Below are 27703 nucleotides of genomic sequence, written 5' to 3'. Positions count from 1 at the left end.
CCTTTTTAAATATTGGTGTTACATTAGCTATCTTCCAGTCGTTGGGTACAGAAGCCGATTTAAAGGACAGGTCTTTCATCCTCCTCAACAAAGCAGGGGCTGTCTGACCAGAGGTGGGACAATTCTACAGTGTCCCAGAAATAAACTGGATGCTCTGCTGCTGGGCTTCTGCCTGAATGGTCTCCTAGTTAATGAAAGGGTGTTGTTTAAATCAGGAAGTTTTGACAGTAGTTTAGTTTATAGTTTTAAAGAAAACAGCAAGGGGCCTTTGCCCCCTTCCCACTCCCCTTCCAAACTCCCTTGCGAAATTCCCTGTTAGCAGCCCCTGTTTGCAAAGCTCCCTGGTCACTTGCGCACTGCTTTATAAAGCCCTGGCCTGCTTGATAGCCCCGCCCACTGACTAAGGCTCAGCCAATTAACAGAGGCTTCTAGCTTTCAAACCTTCCTTTGAAGCTCACAGCTTCCAACTGCCAGCCACAGCACACGGTCCTTCAAACAAACAAACAAACAGGGACAAACACAAGCTCAGCACACAGCGAGTAACCCCCAAACACAAACACACACACACACTACAGACAGTCACTTACCCCAAGGGTGTTGTATTTGCTCCTCCTTCACCTGGAGAACTCCCTTGTGAAACTCCCTGATGAGGAAAACTAACTGCAGGTTTACAAGTAGACATTTGAGTTATAATTTTCTTAATTTATAAATAGTTCAATATGCATAAATATAATCTTAAATCAATCTTAAGTAAGCTTGTTTAAATTTAAGTCCTCAACAGTATGGTTGCAGAAATCATTTGAGTATGAACAACTTACTTCTATTGTTTTCCAATTTGCTCTGCTCTAGAGATGTAATCTAGGTACAACATGAGGAAAACGTTTAAAAATAAAAGTAAAATCTTGTTTCAAAATTAACCATGCAATCAAACTACATTCTGAAGAGGATTTTTTTTAAACCTGCCCATGCATGGACCAAACTTTCAAAAAATGACCACTCAGCCCCACATTTAGCATGGTCCCATGTGCAAACAGACAGTCTTTGGTGCACAATAGGTACCTGTGTGTTTTTGTATACAGTGTCTTGCTTTGCAAGCCTGTTGATGCATACAAATATATGCTTAGAGTATGTGTGTGCAATTTAGGCATCCGGTTTTGAAAATTTGATCCACTTTGGTCAAATAGTTCTGATTTCCACTTAAATCCTCTGTGGTAACAATTCCTGTTCAAAGTTGTGGTTAATGCTGGCCTCTCCTAACAGGCTGCTTGTCATCCCAGAAAATTTGTCTAGTTTTTAAAGAATGTACAGTGAAAAAGAAATGTAAGATTAGTGCAAAGCAGAGTCAAATGTTCTTTCTTCTGGACACAAAGTGAAGTTGCTTTTCCCTTTTCCATTAGGTCTTTGCCAGCCCCGGGTGCCAGGTGTGGTTGGGGCAGAGCCATTCTCTGCCAAGCTGCGCTACACTGGCCCGGAAGATCCAGACTATGCTAATCTCATCAAACTGACCATCACAATGCCTCATATTGATGGTATGTAAAAATTTCATCTATAGGTCAGCGTGCACATCATCTTCATTTTAATTTAGCAAATGTCTTAAGTAGCCAAAAGCACAATGTAATCTCGTAGTGTTTACAACAGTGGAGAAATGTCATGAATGTGTAATTTGAACCTGCGATAGTACAATATGTCATAGTGATATATGTGTAAGGAGATGAGTCATCCCTCAATTAGAGCCTGATTAAAGCACATGGACTGAAGAGTCACTCCTGTGCTAGGCTCTAGCCAATCCACAATCCAGAAACTGATCTGTGACTCTCGGGGCAGGTATATAAGCCTTACAGGAGGAACAGCAGCTCAGTCTGCTCAATGCAACTCTGGAGCTTGGAACCTTTCCCTGCCTGATGATGGCAACAGACTCCACAAGCCTTAACCTGCTCTTGCTCCAGCCCTGTTCCTAGTGCTGCTCCAGCCTTGCTCTCACTCCAACCTTGTTCCAACCCCACACTGGACTCCTTATTCTGGCTCTTGACTCCCTGGCTCTGACCAGTAGGCATAACTGCCACAGCTCCAATCACTAGGCCCGACTATGCTCATCATAGTTTCTGACAGTTAGAGCAGACTGACCTCCATTGGGCTCAATGACCAAGATGGATCTCCTATGTTGGCAGGTGCGCTCTACAATTGAAATGAAATCTCTAGACTCCTCTGCCACTGAGATGACAGAACTAGTTCGAGATCTCGAGAACTAAGTGGCCCAGCTACAATTGGAAAGTGCCTTCCTGCGCTCACACCTCCCAGCAGTCCCAGGCCCCCCTAACATCATCAGCCACGACAGCTCGAGATCTAAGTCCAAAGATCCTGCTTCCAGAGAGATTTGATGGGAACCATCAAAAGTTTTGTTTTGGGGGGAGGGGGGTGCAATCATTGTTGCCTACGGTTCCTGTTACACCTAGCAATGTACATGAAAAAACAAACCAAGAGTGGTGTCATCAGCAGCTTATTAACAGGAAGCACTGGATTAGGCATCGCCAATCCTGGAGCAGAACTTTAATGAATTCATTTGTGTCTTTTCATTCATGTTTGATGACCCAGACCGTACCCACTCCACCGAAGCTGCCCTGCAGTCACTCAAACAAGATCCCCGTTCTGTTGCAGCCTACACCACCCGTTTCCATCACTGGTAACTGACATGGCTTGGAACAAAGCAGTGCAGATTTACCTTTTCTGTCTAGGCCCGAATGATGAGATTAAAGATAAGCTGGCCCAGGTAGATCCCCACTCGGCATTGCTCCCCAACATCAAGTTGTGTATCCAAATTGACTGTTCGAGTAATGCCAGGAATGAAGGAAGGTACACGCTTGGCCACTGCCTAGCCCACACCTATTCCTGCTACACACACATCCCTAGGCAGTCGTCAGACCCAAATCCATGCAGGTAGACATGACATGAAGGTGCCTCTCAGATCAAAAGAAGGAATATCATTGTCTGAAAGGCCTCTGCCTGTTCTGTGGGGAACGAGGCCACTTTGCCACCAGGTTTCCCCTCAAGTCCTGTTCTGTCGCTAGTCTGAGAAAATGAGCAAGTTCAGCCTCATTAGAAGAGACACAGCCAGATGAAACAACAGGATCAGGTTCCCTGACCAGACCCCTTCTGCTACCTACGTGTATCCTAACCATCGTGGACAATGGCCAATCCCACCTTCAGATGACGCTCCGACTTTGGGCCCTCTATACACCTGAAGCAGGCCGCACCCAGCTTGTGCGGATAGACTCCAGAGGCTCTGGCAATTTCATGGACACTGGATCCATCACCTACTAGTGCAAAGGAAACTCGCCCCCATCTTGGTGGAGGCAATTGATGGCAGCTTGCTATCCTCAGGCCCAGTGGTCTGTCAGACTGACCCCCTCTGAACTGTAATTCAAGCCACCAGGAAACCCTGCAGTTTAACCTGATTGACTCAGCCCACTTCCCAATCGTGCCTGGTATCCCCTGACTCTCCCTCCACAATCCAGGCATTTTCTGGAGAGCACACAACATTCGGTTTGAGTCTGATTATTGTCCGCATCAGTGCCTAGTCCAACCTAGTGTCGAGGACATTAGACGTAATCTGGGGAAGGCCTCAATTTTTTCCACACAGCAGACTCCAAGTAAGGATAATTTACCAATTCCTACAAAATACATGGACTTTGAGGATATATTCAATAAAAGAAATACTGCTGTTCTGCACCCACATAGGCCCTACTACTGCCCCATAGATCTCTAGCCAGTGGCCAAAATTCCCTTTGGGTGAATTTACTCTATGAACTCAGGGCCCAATGGGAGTACTTAGATGAAAATCTAGCAAAAAATTTTATCAGTCCCTTTGCATCTCCTGTCGGGGCCCCAATCTTGTTTGTCAAAAAAAAAAGGATGGCACCCTGTACTTCTGCATAGACTATCAAGCACTGAACAGTATCACCATCAAAAATAAAATATCCCTTGCCATTGATCAGTGAACTACTGGAGAGGGTCAGCTCAGCAGACATTTTTACTAAACTTGACCTACGCTGCACCTATAACCTGATCCTCATCTGAGAGGACAATGAATGGAAAACAGCTTTTCGTACTCAGTATGGATGTTTTGAGTAACTTGTCATGCCTTTTGGTCTCTGTAATGCCCCTGCTACATTCCAGCACTTGATTAATGATATCTTAAGGGATGTTCTGGACCAGTTTATCGTTCTCTACCTAGATGACGTTCTTATTTTTTTCAGAGAACCAAACCTTGCATGACCAGTGTGGCTAGTTAGTACTTGAACACCTTCAAACCAAGTCTGTATGGGAAGCCTGAGAAATGTAAGTTTGATCACACCTCTGTGGACTTCTTGGTTTATACCATTTCTCCCAACAGAATAAGTATGGATCCCAAAAAAGTCTCTGCAGTTTTGACCTGGGCGACACACAAAAGCATCCATGATATCCAGTACTTCCTAGGGTTCACCAGTTTCTATAGATGATTCATCCATTGATTCTCGCAAGTGGTGTTCCCATCTAAACCCTTTGTCATCAAAACAGATGCCTCCAATTACATGATCGAGGCAACAATATCTCAGCAACATGGGCCCCCAAATGACCTCCACTTTTGTGCCTTCTATTCTACAAAATTGATACTCGAGGAACAAAATTAAGAAATCTACTATAAGGAAATACTGGCCATCAAGGCTGCATTTCAGGAGTGTCACCACTATTTAGAAGGTGCAGGCTTTCCAGTCCAGGTGTTCACAAATCATAAAAACCTAGAACATCTCCGAACTGCCACAGCCCTGAACCAGCGTCAGATACATAGATCCCTCTTCTTTTCTAGATTCAGCTTCACCCTGGTCTGCCAGACCAGAACCCGAAATGAGAGAGACGATGCATTATCCCATGAGGGGGAGTACCTAGATAATTTTGCCTTGCCATTTTGTAAACATACTGGCCAACACCAATCTTTTGGCCCTTGTAAAATCCTCATGCCCAGTGATGTGCTTATGGTGACATGGATGTCAGCCAATTTTGACCCAAACTTCTCTGTCAGAAACGAGGTACTTTGGTACAAGGATCGCATTTATGTCCCTGAAGGACCACCTTGTCTAGCAATGCTCCAGCTATGCCATGATTCCACTCTGGCAGGCCACTTCAGGTACGGGTAGACAGCAAAGCTGATCTCTCACAAATTGGTAGCCAAAACTATTCTCCTCCGTCAAGTCTTACATTGCTTCCAGTGAGGTGTGCAACTGGACGAAGACCCCTCGTCCCCATACCAAACCTCTAGGTGCCCTGATCCTGCTTCCAACCCCACCCAACCATGAGCATCTTATCTCAATGGACATCATCACTGATGTCCCCACTTCTCAGAGCTACATAGTTATACTGGTCATTGTTGACCTTCTTACCCAAATGGTGCACTTTGTGCCTTGTCAAAAGATACCCACTGCAGAAATGACAGCTCACTGAATTTTTGACTACGTCTTCAAGCTCCATGGGTCACCAACAGACATTATTCCTGATCACGGGCTACAGTTTTTCTCCCACTTTTGGAGAGAATTGTTCAAACTCCTGGAAGACACCCTACACGTTTCCTCTGCCAGATGGAGGGACAAACAGAAAAGGTAAACCAAAATCTAGAACAATAACTTTGTTGCTTCATCAACTACCAGCAAGATGACTGGTTCCAGTTCTTGCCTTTTGCCAAATTTGCTTACAGTAACTCCAATCACAGATCAACCTGCCAAAGACCCTTCTATGCCAGTTATAGCTTCCACCCCCAATTTCATCAGTCTGTACTGCGGTCCTCCCATGTCCCTGTGGCTTCTGATTTGGTTCAACACCTCCACCATATTCAAGAAAAATTAAAATCACACTTAAACTCAGCCAAGGAGGACTACAAATGAAACGCTGACCTTCATTGACAGGGACATCCTCCCATGGCAGTCAGAGACAGAGGATGGCTCTCAACTCAACACTTGGACTCCTCCCGACCCTCAAGGAAACTAGACCACCATTATCTTGGCCCATTCCAGATGATTCAACAAATTAACCCCATGGCCTTCAGACTCCAGCTACTATGTACCATGAAGATACATCCAGTACTCCATACTTCCTTGTTAAAGAAATATGTGAACAACTCCTTTCCTTGATGCACACAACTACCTCCACTCCCCATCATGGTTCAGGGACAGGAAGAACATGTGGTGAGGCAGATCCTGGACTCTAAGCTCCTCCGAGGATGACTGCTGTGCCTCATGGATTTGGAAGGGTGTGGCCCAGCAAATGATTCATGGGAACCAGCCAGTAACATGAATTCCATCAATCACACCCTGACAAGTGGGGTCTAAAGCACCCGGGGCAGGGGTGGGAGGGTAATGTAAGGTGATGAGTCATCCCTGAAGTAGACCCTGATTAAGCCACATGGATTGTTCAGTCATTCCTGTTCTAGGCTTCAGCCAATCCACAAGACAGGAACTGGTCTGGTGACTCTCAGGGAAGGTATATAAGCCTCACAGGAGGAACAGCAGCTCAGTCTGGTAAATTGCACTCCAGGGCTTGGAACCTGCCCCGCCTGATAGTGGCAACAGATTCCACAAGCCTTAGCCTGCTCCAGCCCTTTTCCTAGGCCTGCTGCAGCCTTGCTCTCACTCTGGCCTCGTTCCAACCCCGTAGCAGACTCCTGATTCCAGCTCTGACCCACCCGGCTCCAAGCACTAAACCTGACCGCCATGGCTCCAACGACTAGGCCTGACCATCCCCATCACAGTTTCTGACAAGATGTTTTCTTTTCCTCGTGTTCTTCGATGTGAAAAGTAAATGGTTCTAAATTATTTGCATAGTTTGCACAAATTGGTCTAATCTATCCTTAATATAACTCCTTTGAAGTTTATGAAGTTACACCAGGGATGAATTTACCATGTTGAATATTAAGTGTTATGCAGTGGGGGGGTGGGAGGGAATGAAATCTCCTGGATACCTAAGCACTGCTTATTGAATGCCTTTCAGAAAACAGAGATTGATTTGAGCTCAGAAGTTGCTTATGTTACACGGAAGTGTCACTCCAGTAGAATGGGCATCTAAACATTCTGGCAACAGCCATTGGTGAACTAGTTTTTAAATTTAGCTTGAGTGTAGAATGGTTAGAGCAGACAGCTAGAATTCTTTTCCCAGTCTTGCTGCCAGCCATGGACAAATTACTTACCCTAAATATACCTCAGTTTATCCATGTGCAAGCTGGGTATAATCATATTACCAATTTCACAGAGGTTTTAGGAGACTTTAATGAATGTTTTTAAAGCATTTTAATGAATGGTGAGGGATGCAATAGAAATTGATTTGCTGGGATGATTAGGAAATCAGTTAATTAGCCAATAAGTAAACAAACAATTTAAAAAGCAAGGAAACTGCATCACAAAATGCACTTTGTGCTTTTATATTAACAGCTATAGCTCAGTTTTAATTATTTTATGATTAATCTTAATAATGTGCAATTAATGCATTATAACATAATTTATCCGGAATAACATCTTATAAAAGAGATCTCGGATAAAATTGGGAAAGCACCTACGTGACTTAGGAGCTAACATCTCATTTTAAAAAGTGACTTAGGCACCTGGTTTTACCCACGGTCTCATATTACAAAGATGTCATTATTTTCCAACATTCTGCTACACAGATGCAAAGGACATCAGTTTTGTTTACATTTTAAAGTGCATTGATTAGTGGGGTTCTTCTGTATGTTCAAAGCAGGGTCTAATATAGCTGATATAATGTGTTAGGTGACTGGCAAATTTTGGCAGAACTGAATGTTAAAATGTAGTTACGGTGCCACCAGTTACACATATGTCTTCTAGGCATGTTACCTGTTATCTCCACAAGAGAGCTGTCCAACTTTGAGCTAACCCTCAGCCCTGATGGAACTAGGGTGGGAAATCATAAATGCTCCAACCTGTTGGATTACACAGAAGTGAAGACTCACCATGGTTTCTTGACTGATGCTACCAAAAATCCAGATGTGATTGGAGAAACCATTCCCTATCAACACAGTGCATCAATCAGGGGTCCCAGTACTTTACGCTTCTACCGAAATCTGAACCTGGAGGCCTGTTTATGGGAGTTTGTCAGCTATTATGACATGTCTGAGCTCCTCACTGATTGTGGAGGCACCATTGGGACAGATGGACAGGTACCAAATTTTTACTTCTTATCTATAAAGTGGTCTCAAAATGAAGTAATCCAGTTCAGTAATTTCCCCTGTGATTTACATGTGCTCTAAGACTAAGTGGCTTAAGGACTGCATTTAGTTAAGAATGAAAGCCTTTTCTTTCATAACCATCTGTAGGCCTGTCATGAACCCGATTACTTCATAGTGTTTATTTCATAACACTATCAATAGCCACTAAATACCAGTAAACATAATGGGTAAAATCCTGGCCCCAATTAAGCTAATGGCAAAACTCACATTGACTTCAGCGTAGCCAGGTTTTCATCCAATACATTTACATTTTTTACATTTGAACATGTACTAAAAGCATCCCACTCCAGTCCTACTTTGGAGTGGAGCTCTTCTGAAAAGCTTGTGGTTTTAATCAAGTGATTGTTAGCCCGTTTCCAGTACAGATTGTGAAGTACTGCGATATTTAGATGTAGACAAAATACAATCACCTTAAAGTAACATTAAAGAGGAAGGCGTGGAGGCTGATCCCATATGCTGATGGCAATTTCCTGTGCTGCCATGTGGGGGGGCTTAGATTTAGCTGTCAGTGCTAGTCTCTTTCTCTCTGGAGCAGCAAGAGTTGTGAGTTCAGACAGCCCTGGGAAGAGAGTGTGCTTCATATCACTCAACAGAAAACCCCTTAGGCAAGAAGGAAGGAGAGAGACTGCCAGTTTTACATGTCATATAGTGGTTGTCATATGGAGCTCTGGAAATGGAGTGCGGATTAAAGCAGGGGAATTAGGTTTCCATCAGGGAAAGAATTTCTACAAGTCTATGCCAATATTGTGAAGGAGGCAAACGGGGCTTGTATTTCTTCTGCCACTGTGACAGCAAAGTCACCTCCCAGAACTTTTCTGTACAATAAATTGCTTCATAAGCCCATACTGCCTCCACTCAACCCCAGAATAGAGCACCACTGGCTGTGAGGAGTTATCTTTTTATTTCACAGAGAAGGTTATATCTTGGAATAGTCTCAGAGGCTGAGAACAGGACCAAAACCACAACACTATCCTTCCTTTCATTGTAACTCCTCTCTAGGATAATGCTACAGAATGCAACCAGAACCTCCAAGAGGTACATTCCACTGGAACCCTGAAACTATTAGCAAGAAAGGGGAGGCTAGTGAGTATGGGATGCAAAACTTACACAGCAGGTGGAGCTAGACTGCAGAATATGTTCCCAGAAGATAAGACTGATTACAGACCCTACCGCTTTCAGAGCTAAATACTAACTAATGTCTTCAGCTCTGCTTTCCCCCAGTCTCTGAGCTCTCACACAAACATACAACACACTCACTAAAACCACACATTCATCTCTTCTCTCTCATACACAACACAATCCTTAACACACAAACAAGCACAGAGAAACCCCTGTAACTAATCAAGCTATTTCTCCCACTACCTGGAAAGGAAGACAGACAGATTATTTTTTTGGTAATTATTTCTGTTTTAAAATATTTGTAAATACTTCAGAGATAAGGCCAGATAGATAAGATAAGATGCTTTTCACATATAAACATAGCTGGAAAAAATAAGGGACATTGTTAACACTAATTTTTATGAATATTTTTAGAATATTAAAAGAAGTTATATATTCTAGCTCAGGATGAAACATGGCACTTGCTTCAAGCTCAGGAAGCATTTTGTACTGTAGGTAAGAATCATGATTTTGTGTGGCGGGGGAATCTTGAGAGGCCTCAAGCAGTGGTGAAGTCATTGCTCAGTGCCTCGCAGGATGTGGTTAAAAGATTACAGTGCTGTAAGTGAAATATCAAACTGAATTGGTTCTAGCAGTGAAGCATTGCCCTTCATTCCCCCCTCTCCACCCCCCGTCATAATGCGCTTCACTGCCTTCTTCATTTTTAATTCTTCTCTGAGTTTGGTCTTTGTCTTCACATGACCCCCCTCCAGCTGAGAGGCTAGTCAGTCAGTACCCTATGTCTGCAGTTGTCACCATTGTGGGGCTTTTTTCCCCTTCAGCTAACAATTAATAATCCTCCTATGTGGATGAAAGTTGGCAACTGCAGTTTTCACCGTGCTCTTGGTTCAGCACGCCAAGGAAGTTTGTGTTCCACAATGCAGAATGTACTAGATAAGGAAATGACAAAAAACACTTTTAGCAATATTATACTACCCACTGCTCCTGATGGGTCTTGGTTTTTGTTTGTTCAAGGTGAGCAGGTTGGCAGATGAATTGCCAGTCAGTGAGAAGATTTTATTGTGTTTGTGTCTTTAAGGCCAAGTCTTGGTTCTTCACTCTACCTGGCCCATGTGGCCCAAAAAGTAGTGCTGAGGAGGGGTGCAATGAAAAGATTTCCTGGAAGGGGTCTGCAACTTCCTTCATGCCATGGGGCTTTGCTTTGTGTTAGCTCCACCCGTGGCAGTGTCTGGAATAAGATTGTGTGCATGCTCGGGGAGATGAGGCAGTGATGTCAATGGCCCAGTGACTTGTTTGGTTTCATTGGCAACACTGCAAGCAGTCTGGGGCAGGAGGTGCAGCAGCCACAGACACTGTGCAGATGGCACAGAGCATTTCTTTTGGGGCTCTCTGTCTGCAAGGGAGCATTCTCTCCCAGGACTACCTCAGCGTGGCAGCAAACCCTGTGTGAGGATATGAGCACAGCCTCCTTCAATCTGTACCATGAGGCCAGGGAAGAGGGGCTAGAGAAGGTTCTTGGCAGGCATTCTTGAAGCAGAGAGCCACAGAGTTCTTCATAGGGATTTTCACAGGGGCTGAGCACCCTCAACTCCACAGTGGATGTTTATGGGAATTGCATGTGCTCAGCCCCTCTTGAAAATCAAACCACTTTTATTTAAGTGTCTAAATGTGGATGTAGCTACCTAACTTTAGGAACCTACATCGGAACCTACACTGGTTAGTCTAGATTAGAACTGTGTTCTGGCTAAAGCTGAAGTCAGCCCTTACGGTTAGCAATAGTTTTCATTATGCCAACACTCCACAATCCAGTAAGCCAAAGTCTGAAATTCAAGATATATAAAGTGTATAAACTTGAAGTATATAAAGCTCTTAAAATAATAGATCTGAGATACTTGAAAGATCCAAGCAATAGATAGATATAGGCTGGGTTGTGACCCCTATAAGTTCCTTAAATACTTCACAGCGATGTTGTGAAGCTTAGTGAATTAATGACTCTGAAGAGCTTTGTGATCCTCAGATGAAAGGTGCTATAGAAGTGCAAAGTATTATTTTTGAAAGGAAGTTAAAAATTGAGAAAAAAAAACTAAGAAAGTTGGAGTCCCTTTTAATATTTAATTTATATAGGGGGAAAAAGTCAGCCCAGACTTATTTGATAGAGTATAAAGTATCATTTGATCTTATTTCCTCCTGTTCCAATTACATTCTTGAGCCAGACAATTTGTGGTTCTGGCCATGTGTTTAATTGTGGAAGTTTCTTTCTCTGGTTCCAGTCCATTACCAGGCTTGACATGGTGGCTCAAGAAAATTATCATTCAAACAGATTTTATTAACAACATTAAGTAAGTCTCTGCCAGAAACAACAAGATGAAGAACATACATTAAAATGTTTGAATGTACAGATTGGTAGCTTGAAGCTACTGTAATGGAATACAGCCGAGCAGTTGTATTTCACTCTGCAATAGAGAGGCAGCTTCTAGCCAGGGTTTGAAAAGATTTTCCTTCCAGTCTGTTCAGCTCATATTTATAGTGCAGATGGTGTAGGCTGAGATGTTTAGATGGTCCATATAAAAATTCATTTAAAAGCGATCATTTTACTGCCTTGAGTTGTACACGGAGGTTCACAGATTTTTATTCTAAAGAGACAGTGTTTTTCCATCTTCACTAGATCTAGCTTCAGCAATATTGGACCTCAGAGCTGCGAGTTAATTTTCTTGTTAAGTTTGCTGAACAGTGTAAATTGCAAATAAAAAGAAATATATATTTTCATGGCAGTTTTTCAAGCTCAGCTAGCATAATCAACTTGTGATTTTTCCTTAAACATGTCAGGTTCCATAACACATGTCTTCCTGCGCCGCCGCCCCCCCCCCCCAGCTGTTTTTGTAAATAAGTGAATTCAGTAAGGGATGAAAAGAAAAACTGTTTTATAAAGTGAATACTTTGTGGATATATGGGCACCAGCTGTGCAACAAAGTAAAAGGTTAAACATTTCAAGAGGCCTGACATGTCAAGGCTGTGTTCCATTATCCTCTCCATTCAAATTCTTTTAAACATACCTGTTTTGCATTTCACCTTTAACTCACCTGGCCATCTGCCTTCCTGGGACTGACTTTTCACTTTAACAAACTGTTATTGTGTAAATAAGTGATTGATAACATTGTTAAGCTTGCATGGAGAAACTGAAGAGAGATCTCCCACTAATGCAATGAAAAATAGGTTCAGGACAACTTGGAGGACAAAATTATAGTTAGCATGAAAATCCTCCTTCACTGAGAAATATATTACAAAGGATTCAAGGAATACTGCTTGCCTCTAACTATTTTTCATGCTATAAACACCTAGTGATGAGGACACACTCTCTCATGCTTTCCCTGATAGTATCCCAACAATCACGTAAAAGATCATTTCCCTGGGCCAGGTTCTGCCCTCACTTAAACTAGGGCCATATTGTTAAAATCAGTGGGGTTGCAATAGTGAAATTATGACCAAAATGTGCCTAAAATGGACCAAAAACAGAGAATGTCCTTTCTGATGTGTGTTTTCTCATTTAATCTGTGCTGTGACAGATTTGGCACTGAAACATATTTGTATTATCTAATAAAGTGTTCTCTAATGAAAAGAGAACCTGTAGAAATGGTGTGTGGACGCAGGGGTTGTTTTTTACCTCTTGTAATCCTAGCATGGGAATAATCAATGTTCAGAAACAGATGTCAGGCTCATTCTGACATTTCAGATTGCAAAGGAGATGCTTGTAAATCTACTCCCCACACTGATGACAGGCATAAAAGATTTGCTTCGCTCACAGGAATGACTTTTATAAACAGCTGTTAGAGTGATTTATTGATCCGCAGCTTTATCAGGTACACCTCTACCCCGATATAACGCAACCCGATAGAACATGAATTCGGATATAATGCGGTAAAGCAGCGCTCCGGGGGGGGCGGGGCTGCGCACTCCGGTGGATCAAAACAAGTTCGATATAACACGGTTTCACCTATAATGCGGTAAGATTTTTTGGCTCCCAAGGACAGCATTATATCGGGGAAGAGGTGTATTGGTAGAGTGCATTTCTTGTACTGCTTGGAGCAGCTCCTCTGTTCTATCTTCTCATGTTCTCCAGGCATGACATGGTTACAGTGCATTAGGCACAATTTCCTAGATCCCACAGCCCCCCTCTCTCTTGGCTTGAGTGTGACAGTGAACTGTGAATATCCACGTCAGCATCATAAGGTTAAAAGTCATACAACATTCTGAGAAATTATTCTAGATATTATTTTCATTATTTTATTGCTAATGAATAAAACTCTGATAATGCAACTGCTAAGTTCTACTGAGTGTGGAATACATAGATATGTAATGCACCTGTTCTGTATCTCCATAGCACTTAAACTGATACTCTACTTTTATAGCTCTCAGTTAGCCTCCTGCTTTCATAACATCAAGTTAAAATAGGAACAGCTGCCTACTTTCATTAGTCTCTGCGGGCAGTGCTAAAAAATGGAGATATTACAATGGAAGGAGTGTTTTCCATATTCAATTGAATGGCATATCCCAAGTAGGACTGTAAAAATAGGGTTTTCTCAAACTATATGGAAATGGTTAGTTGATTTATTTGTTTTTTTTTTCTATCCAGACTGGAACCAGAAGCATTTGGGTTCTGTTCACTGGCAACTCAACTTGGAATACAGGGAAAAAGTCTCCTCTCCAGTCTCCACAGCAGCTTTTTAAGAAGCTTGCCTATTATATTTTAGTTTTATTTAGTTTGATCGAGGAGATGAACTACATGTTTTTATATTTTATTTTTCTGTCTACTGGGCTAAAATGATGATTTTCACTGGCAGGGTTCTGCTTATTTATTAAGAAATAGTGTAGTGATGCAACTTATTTAATAACATTTGGGGTAGAATCTGAGTATAGATAATAGACTTAATTAATCTTGGTGAGCATCGGGAGTGCAATTTTCAAACTATTGCTGAACCTATGAGAGAGCAGCTATTCTGGCAGAGGTATATTTTCCTCTCTCTCTTTCTCTCTGACACACACCCAGCAATATTACCTAGGGTTGCCAGGCGTCCAGTTTCTGACCGGAACACTCAGTCGAAAAGGGACCCTGGTGGCTCCAGTCAGCACCACTGACTGGGCCACTGAAAGTCCGGTCAGCAGTGCAGCGGGGCTAAGGCAGGCTGCCTGCCTTCCCTAGTTCTGTGCAGCTCCTGGAAGCAGTTGGCATGTCCGGCTTCTAGGCGCAGGGGTGACCAGGAAGGCTCCGTGCACTGCTCCCACCCCAAGCACTGGCCCCGCTGCTCCCATTGGCTGGGGACCGCAGCCAATGAGAGCTGCGGGGGCAGTGCCTGCAGGCGCAGGCAGTGCACAGAGCCCCCTAGCCCCTCTGCCTAGGAGCGGGACATACCGGCCGCTTCCGGGAGCCACCTCAGGTCAGCACCACCTGGTTGGAGCCCGGAGCCCGCACCCCGTACACCCTCCCGCACCCCAACCCCCTGCTCTAGCCTTGAGCCCCCTCACGCACTCCAAACCCCTCAGCCCCAAGCCTTGAGCCTCTCCTGCACCCCAAACCCCTCATCCCTGGCCCCAACCCAGAGCCCTCACTCCCTCCTTCACCCCAACCTCCTGCCTCAGCCCAGAGCCCCCTCCCATCTCTGAACCCCTTGGCCCCAAGCCTGGAGCCTTCTCCTTCACCAAAACCTCTCATCCCCAGCCCCACCCCAGAGCCCACACCCCCAGCCTGAGCCCTCCGCCTCTCCCGCACCCAATCCCCTGCTCCATCCCAGTGAAAGTAAGTGAGGGTGAGGGAGAGTGAGCAACATGCGGAGGGGAATGGCGTGAGCTAGGGACAGGGCCTCAGAGAAGGGGTGGGGTCTCAGGGAAGGGATAGAGCAAGGGTGTTTGGTTTTATGTGATTAGAAAATTTACAACCCTAACAATCCCCCCTGCCTTCCTTCATGGGTTCTCCCAGGGGAGGATAACTTTTAAATTCCATATAGGGGGGATGATCAAGAGATGCGTTGAATTAGCCCATCTCCTAATTCATTGATCCCGGCCAGGCCTTTCATTCTTTCTATGCTGTACCAGCTGGCTTCAGGCCCTTCTTTGAGGTAGACTTTCACTCAGCAGGGACCTTCAGACTTATTTCCACCAGTAGAAATGAATTGTCTCATTTCATTCATTGACTTGTGCCCTATAGAATGGAGGGGGGAAATGCAAGTCTAAATTGTTGCTTACAGATTACGTTAATTAATTCATGTAAACTATGCATGAATATCTGACAATGTCTGGTGTACACAGCTCAGGAAAAGGTGTAACAGAAAAACAAAGCATTGCACTATGCTTGTTTTCTTTATAACAGGTAATTGAAAATATGTCAAACCTTTTACCATGTTAGCTCTTTTAGCTAGGGTTTTTTTTCCACTCCCGTCATCACACACAAACTCAATTTAAGACCTTTGGTTGGTTGGCTTGTTTTCTGCTATATGAACATGCAGATAAAAAACAAAAACTCATATGTAAAGATCAAGAAAAGGCCATTTGGGCTGGCAGCGATGGTAGAGATGTGTTTAGTTATGGAAGCAAATGGGTTTGAATCTTGACTATGTGCCAGGAGTGCAAGATTGCCCCTGAATCAAAGGCAAGCCAAATCTCCTGTGGAGCTGCATCACAACGTGCATTTGTCTTAACATAAGTGAATATCCTGTTTTATTGCTTTGGAACAACATGCCAAATCTGTGCCTGAGGTAATTCCATTGAAGTCAATGGAGTTACCTCAGGGTGAACTTGGCCCTATTTGTGTAATACATAGTTGACTGAAGGAGCAATTTTTTGTCTAAGAACTTCTTGGCATTCAGTACACCTAGACAGGAAAGCTGCTATTTTGATCCAGAAAAAAAGTTCCTGAACATATTTAGTAGAATCAGCAAAGGAGCATTAATCTTAACTGACTTAACAGTAGCACCTAATATTAGCTGTGAGGCCACTTGATTACATAGCACTTTAAGAATCATAAATACACATTTCAAGATCAATTGCTAAGTACTAGTAATAACAGACACCTTATAACAGTATTTTTCTATTATACTTACTTAGTTCAGAATGTGAAGTGCTGCAAAAAAGTAATATTGCTATACTTGTGGTTTCATGTATTACTGTGCTTTTTGTCTAGGATAGGAAAACATAAAACACGAGTGAGAGAGACCCAATAAATGGAGCTGGGTGAACCCAAAGAGGGTTTGGATTTCACACAACTTGTAAAGTTTTAAAACAGCGCTAGAGGTCTTGCAAAACACTTTTAAAACCCTTTAAGATATTAATCTGGGGGAGATATTCAAAGCAGTTAAGTGCCCCTCTCCCAGTGAAATTGAAATCTTTCCATCCTTCTCCCATAACCTCTTACCCTTTCCCCTCCAATGCAACCCATGGTGTTGTAAAAGTTCCTCCTCAGTTACAAGCTCTGGATGGCCCTATCTCTAATAATAGGTCAGTAATGGCAGTATTATTTCACAAAAAAATGAATATTAAATTAAATAGATATAAAAAATCTGTTCAGAAAATAAAAAGGGCATATAAGTCAGATAATAACTCTATCGTATATAATAGTGATTTTCTAACCTTGTTCTTCTTTACTTCGTAAAACATACCTTTTCTGGCTGAAAATATTTAAATAGAGTATTAGTATTTATATGATATAAACCAAAAATATTCTTTTTTAAAATCTGATTTAACTTTCTAATTCTTTTCAGTTGAAAGTATTCTAACTTGATCCTTCAATGCACTATTAGTATTTATTTATGGGAATGCATGCAATATGACACCCGCTGTCTACACACAGAAGAAGCCACAGGTCAAGCCATGAAGAGAATGTAATCTAAGGCTTCAATCTTGCAATGAGCTCCATGCAAATGCAGGGTCCTCCCATTCGGAGGTTATTGCAGGATTTGACATCTCAGAAGATGAGCACTAGGTGAAGGTTGAAAGAGAAAGATAAAATGTACAAGCAAAGATTTGTTTTGTTTTGTTAACTGGCTATCCCCAACTGGTTCTCTATCTAGCCATTGTTAGTTGGCTATTTACAAAGACTGAACAAGAATACATATCCTGCTTCAAATACAAACAGGGCACTTGAGAAGATATGTATCCACACGCAAGCCACTGAAATTCAGTGCTTTATTCATCATGTATAATTTGGAACAGAGCGTACTCATCTCATTCAAAATGTTTACAGTAATCTGTATCTTCTGTATTTTTTGCTTATGCATTAGAGTTGTCTATACTGGACTATATTTCATTACCATGTACCAAACTAACTGATTTTGGTCTTTATAGGTCCTCAATCTAGTGCAGTCCTACGTGACCTTGCGAGTCCCCTTGTATGTCTCCTATGTTTTCCATTCGCCTGTGGGTGTCGGTGGCTGGCAGCATTTTGACCTACAGTCTGAACTTCGGCTGACTTTTGTGTATGACACTGCCATCTTGTGGAAGGATGGAATTGGCAGCCCACCTGAAGCAGAGCTCCAAGGTATGTGTTCAGACTTAGTTGATTTTTACTCTTGCTCTGTTGCTGAAGTCTTAGTTGCATGCAGCAGAATAATTTTTGAAGCAATTGTATATGAAAATATTGCTTTTTAGTATATATGTAAAATAATTAATTGCAAATAAATTGCCATTGGTCAGCCATTCTGTTCAATATTCTAGAAAGACTCTCTGATTTGGAAAGTCTGTAAACTTGACTTCAGATGTGTTATTGCATTGAATGAAAAATATCAAGATATTTATCAATCACCTATGAAAAATCATAAAATTCCATTTTCTTACATGTTGACTGAAATTTAGGATTTGTTGTGTTTTTCTATTCCATTGTCGCACAAGCTGTCGTTGATTATAAAACTTTTAAGTAACATGAATTCATTATTCTGCTGGCTATGAAATATTACATAGCTGGAAGCAGTTTTAACCTCAGGGAAGACACATGCATTAAACTCTCTGTCTAGATGAATGTTTGAGTGTGGGTACCAAGCCAAAATCCTTGTTGTTCCAAGGAGGCATGTTTTATAGTTTGGAAGACTGTAGTACCACACAAAGTATGGGCCCTTCATATAAATTCTTACTTGACAGTCACCATGAGTAAATCCAAAGGATGTCAGCAGACTCCCTGCCAAATTGTTGACTGACTTGGCAATGTGAAATAAAAGGGTGCCAGTGTTTTATCAAACCATGACTCATTTATTAGCCATTTGCATGCTGAATAATCAGTGCTACTTGGCATCTGCTGGCAGGTTCTCTCTACCCAACCAGTATGCGCATCAGTGAAGAAGGGCGTTTGGTTGTCAACTTCAAGACTGAAGCCCGATTTCATGGTTTATTTGTGATGTCTCATCCTGGTAAGTCAATTCTGAGGTCTGATAATATCTCATAGCTGTGAATTTTATACTGTTTATTATCTTATTCCTACTATTAAAATCTGGATCTTTTTAATGTGCTGTGCCCAGCAGCAGGGGCTTTATTCTATGCGAGTGGTTTTCAACCTTTTTTTCATTTGCGGACCCCTAAAAGTTTTGAATGGAGGTGCTGACTCCTTTGGAAAACTTAGGCATTGTCTGTGGACCCTTAGAGGTCCATGGACCGCAGGTTGAAGACCATTGCTCTACGCTCATAAATTCATAATGTGTAACGAATTTCAAATACATCATGCCACAACCACAGCTGGTGTAAATTGGAGTAGCTCCATTTATTTGAGTAGAGCTATGTTGACTTATACCAGATGAGGATCCGGTAGAAAAGAGTGTGTGAACCATATTTTGCTGTTAATAAAATGTTCAGTGGCATTTAATCATATGTGAGGCCTTGATCCTGCAATCTAATCCATACACGTTGACCGTTGTGCCCCATTGTAGCCCCATTCATTTCAGTTAGACTACATGCAGGTGTATGGTTCCAACTGCACAGATAAATTGCAGGATTAGGGCCTAAGTGTACTTCTGGACATGAATGCTGAAGGTGAACAAGAATATCTGAATAAATTAAACCCTCCAAACAAGATCATATACAATAATGTGTGTTGAAGAAAAAAAGCATCATTAATGAAATTATTTTAGTTTATCCAAGTTTCATTAACCAAAAAAGCTCCTTTATAGCAATTCCACTCTTTCTTTACTTTTAAAATACATACTGCGTTTTACATCCAGGGCAGAGCTGAAAGAGTTACAATACAGTAGAAATTGTTTTATGTTCCCTGGGTTGACATTCCAGGTTAAAAATAGGAGGGATTATAGATCTTTACCATTCCACTCTCCCTGTTTTGCCTTTCCGTTAAATTTAATCTTTATACAGCTTTGGTTGCATAGCCCCATAAGAGATTGTTTAACAGATATTTGAACAAGAGTCAAGCAGGCTCAGCTGTGTTGACTATAATTGGTTTTGTTTGTTTCAGTTAATAAAACCAATGCACTGTAAATGTATTAGCATCAGCCGTCATATTGTGGCTTATGAATCTCTGGGAATGCTTTTCAGGTTCTGAGAATCTGCAACTAGACATTTAAACTGACAAGCTTGTCTGTTGACATATTTCTAGCTTCCTCTCTGAGCTCCATGGTTATGTCAGCTGATCACCCAGGCCTGACATTTAGCCTCAGCCTCGTGCGGAGTGAACCAACGTACAACCAACCAATACAGCAGTGGAGCTTTGTTTCAGATTTTGCGGTAAAACCTCAGATTTCCCTTCCTTGGTTTACTCTGTCCCAGTTCTGAAATATTTTAGTGGAAGTGCCATGTCTCTCCTTTGCTTTTAACAGGTACGAGACTATTCTGGAACATACACCGTGAAGCTGATAGCTTGTACCACGGTACCTCACCAGGAGTACAGTGTACCAGTGATCTGTAATCCTAGAGAGCCAATCACATTTGACCTCGATATCCGATTCCAGCAGGTACCATCAAGAAATGTTTTGCATGGTTTTTACTTCAATTCTAAAAATGTCTTTGGTAGTCACGAAGGATGCTGGATTGACAGTCCTGGGGGATGGAGTCCTTTCCTTATCCACAGAACAGGTACAGAATGGGCAATGACACTGCAAATTACTCACGCTACCCCCACCAGGGTGACTCAGCCTTGACCTGGGGGGACTACTGAAGGAGTGAGTGTGTGTCACAGGGCTTGTCTTCACTCTTGGGATAAGTCGACCTAAATTACACTACTCCAGTTACGTGAATAACGTAGCTGGAGTTGACGTAGCTTAAGTCAATTTATTCCGGTGTCTTCACTGCACTGCGACGATGGGAGACACTCTCCGGTTGACTTCCCTTACTCTTCTTGGAGAGCTGGAGTATCAGAGTCGACCAGAGAGTGCTCTTCACTAGACCTACTAAATCGACACCTTCTACATCGATTGCAGCAGCGTCAGTCTCCCCGGGAGTGAAGACCAGCCCTTAGCCTCAAGACCCAGGTGATCTTTGACCACTCTGCTGTGACAGCGGAGTGACAGAGTGTCAGTTGTTGCCAATTTTGGTCCTGGCTTTTGTGGTGTATAACTATCCACGGGAGACTGGACTGAGATCCCAAAACTGTATCATCATCATAATAGGCACCAGTATAGGAACACAGATACATAGACACATAAAACTTAGCACTGATTCCTAAGATTTTTAAGTGCTCTGCAAAGGTGGGTGAGCATTATTATCCACATTTTACAGATGGAGAAACAAAAGGTGAAGGGCCAGATTGTAAAAGCACCTTGTTCCAAGAATAGTCCCACTGAAGTCATTGAGTACCTGTATCAGAACCTGGGCCTCAGAGTTTGAGTACATGGCAACGTAGTCTGATCTGCGGGAGTGTAAATTGTAGAGCGCTCTCACGAGTTGTGCTCTATCTGCCCCCTGTAGACCCTGTACCTAGTGTGTGTTAATGAAGTCCTGTTTGAAACAGGACTACATCATCACGAACTAGATACTTTTGAGTTCGCACCAGCAGGGTCACCATGGGCCAGTTAGAGCACAACATGTGAGAGTGCTCTACAGTTCATACATGTAGACCAGTCTGTGACACCATGTAGGCAAGCCCTAAGTCACTTGTCTCAAGGTCCAAGTGAATCAGAGGTGAAAATGGTAATAGAACCTGTCTCTCCTGACTCCCTGTCTAGTGCCCTATCTACTGGACTACACAACCTTGCCTGTAGTTTTTTCAATTTTTTATTTTTTAAAATAGACTAATATGATGGATATTTTATGTTGTCCCTCTTGGGAATTGTTTACACAATGAATGAGGGTCTCTTTTTAAAAGCAAGTATCAAGTAAGTGGGAAGGGTGTCTCCCATTCTAATACCTTGTTTTTACATTTCCTTGTTGAAGCTTTTTGTGTCCTTTTTTTCTCTCCCTGGGAAAGCACTGTCCTCGTGGTATTTCTACAAGACACAGTGTAACTTCATGGCTAGTGGCAACTCTACTACCCAAAGTCCAGCTTCAATATCTTGGGGACCAGGAAGAAAGAATCCTAGTACCCTTGTAAACAGCACCTTACTACCCCAGTAGGGAAAGGATTGTTTGCACAAAGCAGGAGATTTCTCCCTTTTTTTGCAGTTCCCTACGCTTCCCTCTCCAAGCCTTCTGCACACCTCCTGTAGGGAGGAATTGGGATCCCTACTGCACTGGGGTGTACAACACATGCACAGCCTCCCCAAATCCTGCCCCTTCTTTGTGTAGCAGAGATCACAGTGGCTTTGCTGCAGGAGGTCCTCTGGTCCCACCGATGTGCCCTTTAGTCAGGTGTGAAAGTAACTTAAAGGACTTACCGGTACTCTGGAGTCCTGAGCAGGGGGCGTTGCCTCAAACGGAAGAGGCGTGGCCTCAACCAGAAGAGGCGGGGTCTTTACATTCCCCGGGCCCTTTAAATCAAGATTTAAAGGCCCCAGGGCTCCGGCTGCGTCTGGGAGCCCCAGGGCCTTTAAATCACCCCCAGAGGTCCCAGCTGCAGAGGTGGCTGAGAGCCCTTGGGCTCAGGGGCGATTTAAAGGGCCCCGGACTCCCACCGCTACCACAGCGGAGCTCCAGGCCCTTTAAATCACCCTTGGAGCCCTGCCGCTGCTACCCCAGGGCTCCGGCAGCAGGGCTCAGGTGGCGCTTTAAAGGGCCCAGGGCTCTGCCACTTTGGGGGCTCAGGCGGCACTTTAAAGGGCCCAGGACTCCCCCGCTGCGGGGACCCCCGGGCCCTTTAAAGCACCGTCCGAGCCCCGCTGCCAGAGCCCAGGGGCAGCCGCGGCAGGGCTCAGGCCGGGATTTGAATGGCCCGGGGCTCCCCGCAGAGGTGGAGCTCCTAGCCCTTTAATGCGCTGCGTGGGGGCAGCAGCATCAGGGCTCGGGCCAGGATTTGAAGGGCCTGGAGCTCCCCTCAGCAGTGGAGCCCCTGGCCTTTTAAAGAGCCACCCGAGCCCCTTTAAATCACCAGCTGGTCTGGTCCGGCACAGCATACTGGCTCTTGCTGGTACACCATACCGGACCGGACCAGCTTACTTTCACCTCTGCCTTTAGTGAATTCCTACAATGTTCTTCATCCATACAAAAATCTGGCCATCTGCAGTGATGATAGTTAAATATTGGTGAGAATCTCAAAGATTAAAAGCAAGTAAGGTGATACTCTTCTCACCCCAAATAATCCTTACATGTTATATTATTGAGAACCTTTGCTTAAAGTGTTTCCATCATGAAAGTAATTGTATGCTTAAACTACTGCTGTAACACCCACAAGTCAATCAGTGTGTGACAGTGAGACATTCATGTGAAATTGCAAAAAAAAATAGATGTAAAAGGGAACGTGTCAGGGTATATTCACAGCTATACATAGTGTTAATGGGAACTGCATAACTATATCTTATATAAGATTCAGTTATACAGTTCCCATTAACGCTACTGTAAATTTCATGGCTAAATTCCAGTGCTACTAGCTGAAAATACATTTCCAGTTTCTTCTTCATTAGACAGTTACTCTCTCTGAAAGAAAAGTTTGATTCAGCCACTCTTGTTTTTCTTTCACATGCTTGTGAAAATAAGCTGGAACCCAGCTGTGTGAGTGAGGCATTTGAATTTTGAACCTCTAGGACTTTGGATCCTATAGCCTGAATCCATGCATTAAAACTGAAAAATTCCAAACAAATCGGAAAGGAATGTCTTCTGTAAACAGTGTTGTTAGGTTTCATCTCCATGGAGAGTAGCAGTTGGTCTATAAGAAGAGCCTCAGTATTACATTTTCAGTTGCCAAATCCCGCTGCTTTGATATTTTGGAGTCTGTTCCGTGGAAAAGTGATTTCAAGAGAAATGAGTAGGTCAGCTGCATAATTTCTAGTGATAGTTTCTAATGGTATTTTTATGACTCACCTCATCAGCCTCACATAAGAACAAGTGAGAAGATTGTTTGTTTACTGTTTGGAAAAAAAACAGAATTCTCTCTTTTATTAGTGATTCTTTAATATCTCTTTTTCTATTTATCTTTTTAAAAACAAAACGTGTGCAACTTCCAAACTGTATTCCTAGCTAATATATGTATCTTTGTTCTCCTATTACTGTTCCTCTGGTCTTCTGCCACCCCCCTCCATTGTATTCTATGCCACCTGTCACGTCTTGACCATATTTAGATTGTAAGCTCTGGGAATGTCTTCTGCTTTGTGTTTGTAGAGTACACCGCCTCATGGGGCCCCAATACTGATTGAACTGACCCTGGGTATTACTGTAATATGCATAATTAAAATTGATTTGTATCAAGTATGTAAAGGCAAACATAGTAGACACTGATGTTAATATTAATTAAGAAATGGATAGTGTAAGTAAGTGCTGTTTCATGGTAAATATATTCATATAGGTGAATACACAGACCAGATTAATGACCTCATGTTGAAGAGCTTTATGCTGTATTTTAGGTCAGTGACCCAGTGGCTGCTGAGTTCAGCCTGAATACCCAGATGTTCCTCCTCTCTAAGAAGACTCTCTGGTTATCTGATGGCTCGATGGGATTTGGTCAGGAGAGCGATGTTGCTTTCACAGAAGGTAAAATACATAGATGATGGCTAATTTATGTGACATCCCTTTACTGTGTTCCGCTCTATCAGCATTTTCTTTCAATCAGAACAAACTACCACCACGTGTCTTTCTGCTTTTGTCAGGCCTAAATGGGAATTGGCCATGTTGCTGGTCGCCATTCAGGGTTAGACCTGTTCAGCTCATTGCTCACTTCTCAGGGCAGCAATAATAATAATAGCAGTTTTCATATTCTAAGTATTTTACAAACATTGCTGATCCTCTAACAACATCCCTAAAAGGTAAGGGTAACTGCCCCTGTATCCCTCCCACCCCTGTGGTCCACTTCAGGAGTGCCCAGACAGGTCTCTTGTCTCCAGTCATCACCTATCTCTGGGCACAACCCTTGTCCCCCTCCTTCTGACAGGGAAGTTTTAAGGCTGCTCAGCTCCCTGCCTTACACTGGGATATCCCCAGCAAGCCAGTCTGCGTAATGGCCAGCGCCTGTGGTTTGGCTATGAACAATGTATTGCCAGCAGTTCCAACTTACCACACCACTCTGTCTACGCAGACATGTTTATTCTTAAGGCAAAAGCATTACAGAGAAACAAATATAAAAACTATAAACAGATTTAAACACCCACTAAGTATACCAGGAGTCGCCAGTCAGTCTGGTGGGGCCACAGGAGGCTAAAGTCTTTCCAACGCTTCCTCATGGGTTGGGACCCCTCTTGGACAGAAGGTCCTGTCCAATTGCTGGATCAGAAAGAGAAGGCCCCAAGTCAATCTAAATTCAGCCTTTTTATGCCAGAAGCCTTTTCTTTGTCTGTTGGTCTCTGGAAAACCCAGTTTGAAGCAGTATATGCAAGCCTCTCCAGGGAGTGGTACCTCTCTAGAGGTGTTTACAACCTAAGTGATTCACCTTAATGACCGACCACTGTTTTTCATTTCTGGAGGAGCTGAGGTAACCCTCCCCCATTGCACTGCATACAGTCCTGACTCAGAGTGATACATAAAGTTAATACAATATGGTCCTACGAAGATACTGCATGGGATGCCAATATCTGGCATGTAAGTGAGTAAGTATTAATAGTCCTCTTTGTAAAGATGGGGAAAACAAGGCAGATTAATTGATTTGTCCTCTCAATGGAAATCAAAGTCAAAACTGAGATTAGATTTCAGGAATTCCTGCTTTGAAGATCTAAGCTCACACCCCAAGGAGAGGCAGCCAGATCCTGCAAATAGAGCTCTGGACTGGGACTCAGGAGACCAGGGGTCTACCCATGTCTCTGCCACTGATCTGTTTTGTGCCCTTGGCAAATCACCCAGCCTGTGTCTCTCTTGGCTATTTAGAATGTAAGCTGTTCAGGGTAAGGATTGTCTCTTACTATGTGGTGGTACAGTGCCTGGCATAATGGGACTTTAGTCTCTGTCAAAACCTTTAGGTGCTTCTGTAATACACATAATAAATAACAAGCCACATATCTCTCTGAAGACAAATTCACAGTGTCCTATTCACTATAATATTTGTTTGACTCTTGGACATGGACTACTATGGTCTGCTACTGGCAGTGCTCTTTTGTTGCATATTTTTTGACAACCCACAAATCTTCTATGGGTTTAGCAAGCAAAACCTGCCTTAAATTTTGGCAGGCAGCAGAAAGTCTTAAAAACTCCACATGTCTCTCTTCGGTTTTGGCAAAGTTAGGTGTGAACAGATTTAATCAAGCGTTAAGAGGCCAGAGTTGAAAACAAAACCACTTTGGAAATAGAGGAATGTTTTCCCATAGAGTAGATGTCATTTTCACTGTGCCAAGTGCTGCCCATCTAACTAAGTATTAGCAAGGCCACCCTGTAGCCAAGGTCTTGCTGACATAGAAGAAGGTATCTTGCTATTCCAGACACATTTTTAGAAGACAAAAGGCTGCTGTCCAAGATGGGATTTGGGGAGGACAGAAGTGGCTTTATACCTTTGCGCCTTGTGAATTATGGATCCAGAAGCACCCAACTCATTTTTGAGCAGCCCTAGTGGCTGCTTTAAGTTATAGCAGCCTTGTATGGCCACTTATGGGCTACTCTGCTGGCCCAGAATAGATGGAGCACAGTACATTCTAGCCATGCCTCTTCCTGCCCCTCAGGCAAACCCCTTAGCTGGGAGCTCTGCAGGAAGGTGTAGTAGGACTACACCAGCCATGGAATGCAACCCATTCCCTACTGCCAGCGAAATTCCACCTGGGTTCCAGTCCATTTACGTTGCTAGAACAGTGGACTGGAGCACAGCTCAGAATTGAGGTCAATTTGTTAAAAGGAGCATGCTTGTTTCTTATAACCTGCTGTTTCACAGTATACGTGTCTGACCACCATCAGCTCATCTGACATACTTGGATACTTGCTTTACAGAATGATATATTGTATTTGAAACAATGATTGTTTTCAGGTGATATTATATATGGTCGTGTGATGGTGGATCCAGTACAGAACCTGGGTGATTCCTTTTACTGTAGCATTGAGAAGGTTTTCCTGTGCACTGGAGCAGATGGATATGTACCCAAGTATAGTCCACCAAATGCAGAATATGGCTGTCTAGCTGATTCTCCATCCCTCTTATATAGATTTAAGATTGTGGTAAGTGTTCTGCATTTAATCAAAAGCATGTTTAATTTTTTTTTTCAGATTTTCAACACAATTTGTTATTTTGAGCCTGCTGCAGGGCAAGGGTCTCTTAAAAACATACCTACCAGAAGATGTTAGGGAGGTTCCCAAACCTGAGCCATCCTTTGTAGGTGACAAATCTGAGGAATTGTCACAGATTGAAGTGTCACTAGAGGAGGTTTTGGAATTAATTGATAAACTTAACAGTAACAAGTCACCGGGATCAGATGGCATTCACCCAAGAGTTCTCAAAGAACTCAAATGTGAAATTGCGGAACTATTAGCTGTGGTTTTTAACCTGTCCTTTAAATCAGTTTCTGTACCCGATGACTGGAAGATAGCTAATGTAACGCCAATATTTAAAAAGGGCTCTAGAGGTGATCCTGGCAATTACAGACCGGTAAGTCTAACGTCGGTACTGGGCAAATTAGTTGAAACAATAGTAAAGAATAAAATTGTCAGACACATAGAAGAACATAAATTGTTGGGCAAAAGTCAACATGGTTTCTGTAAAGGGAAATCAAGTCTTACTAATCTATTAGAGTTCTTTGAAGGGCTTGTGGACAAATATGTGGACAAGGGGGATCCAGTGGACATAGTGTACTTAGATTTCCAGAAAGCCTTTGACAGGATCCCTCACCAAAGGCTCTTACGTAAATTAAGTTG

General features: G+C 42.9%; 1 protein-coding gene across 3 annotated transcripts in view; it reads left to right on the top strand.

The window, feature by feature from the left end:
- The window catches only part of FREM2 (FRAS1 related extracellular matrix 2), a 201732-nt gene that overhangs the window by 163828 nt on the left and 10201 nt on the right, over positions 1-27703 (top strand). Inside the window, exons 15-22 of one of the 3 annotated variants that reach the window (XM_005305633.5) lie at positions 1398-1529; positions 7863-8194; positions 17714-17906; positions 18664-18768; positions 19959-20086; positions 20179-20313; positions 24289-24415; positions 26823-27010. In XM_005305633.5, coding sequence (XP_005305690.2) covers positions 1398-1529; positions 7863-8194; positions 17714-17906; positions 18664-18768; positions 19959-20086; positions 20179-20313; positions 24289-24415; positions 26823-27010 — 1340 coding nt within the window. Of the gene's footprint in view, positions 1-1397; positions 1530-4253; positions 4301-7862; positions 8195-17713; positions 17907-18663; positions 18769-19958; positions 20087-20178; positions 20314-24288; positions 24416-26822; positions 27011-27703 lie in introns of those variants that run through there. The other 2 variants (XR_006172745.2, XM_065581285.1) reach the window with 2 other exon arrangements.

Source organism: Chrysemys picta, chromosome 1 (assembly GCF_011386835.1).
Source record: "Chrysemys picta bellii isolate R12L10 chromosome 1, ASM1138683v2, whole genome shotgun sequence".
NCBI classification, from domain to species: Eukaryota; Metazoa; Chordata; order Testudines; family Emydidae; genus Chrysemys; species Chrysemys picta.
This window is presented reverse-complemented; position numbering and strand designations above follow the sequence as displayed.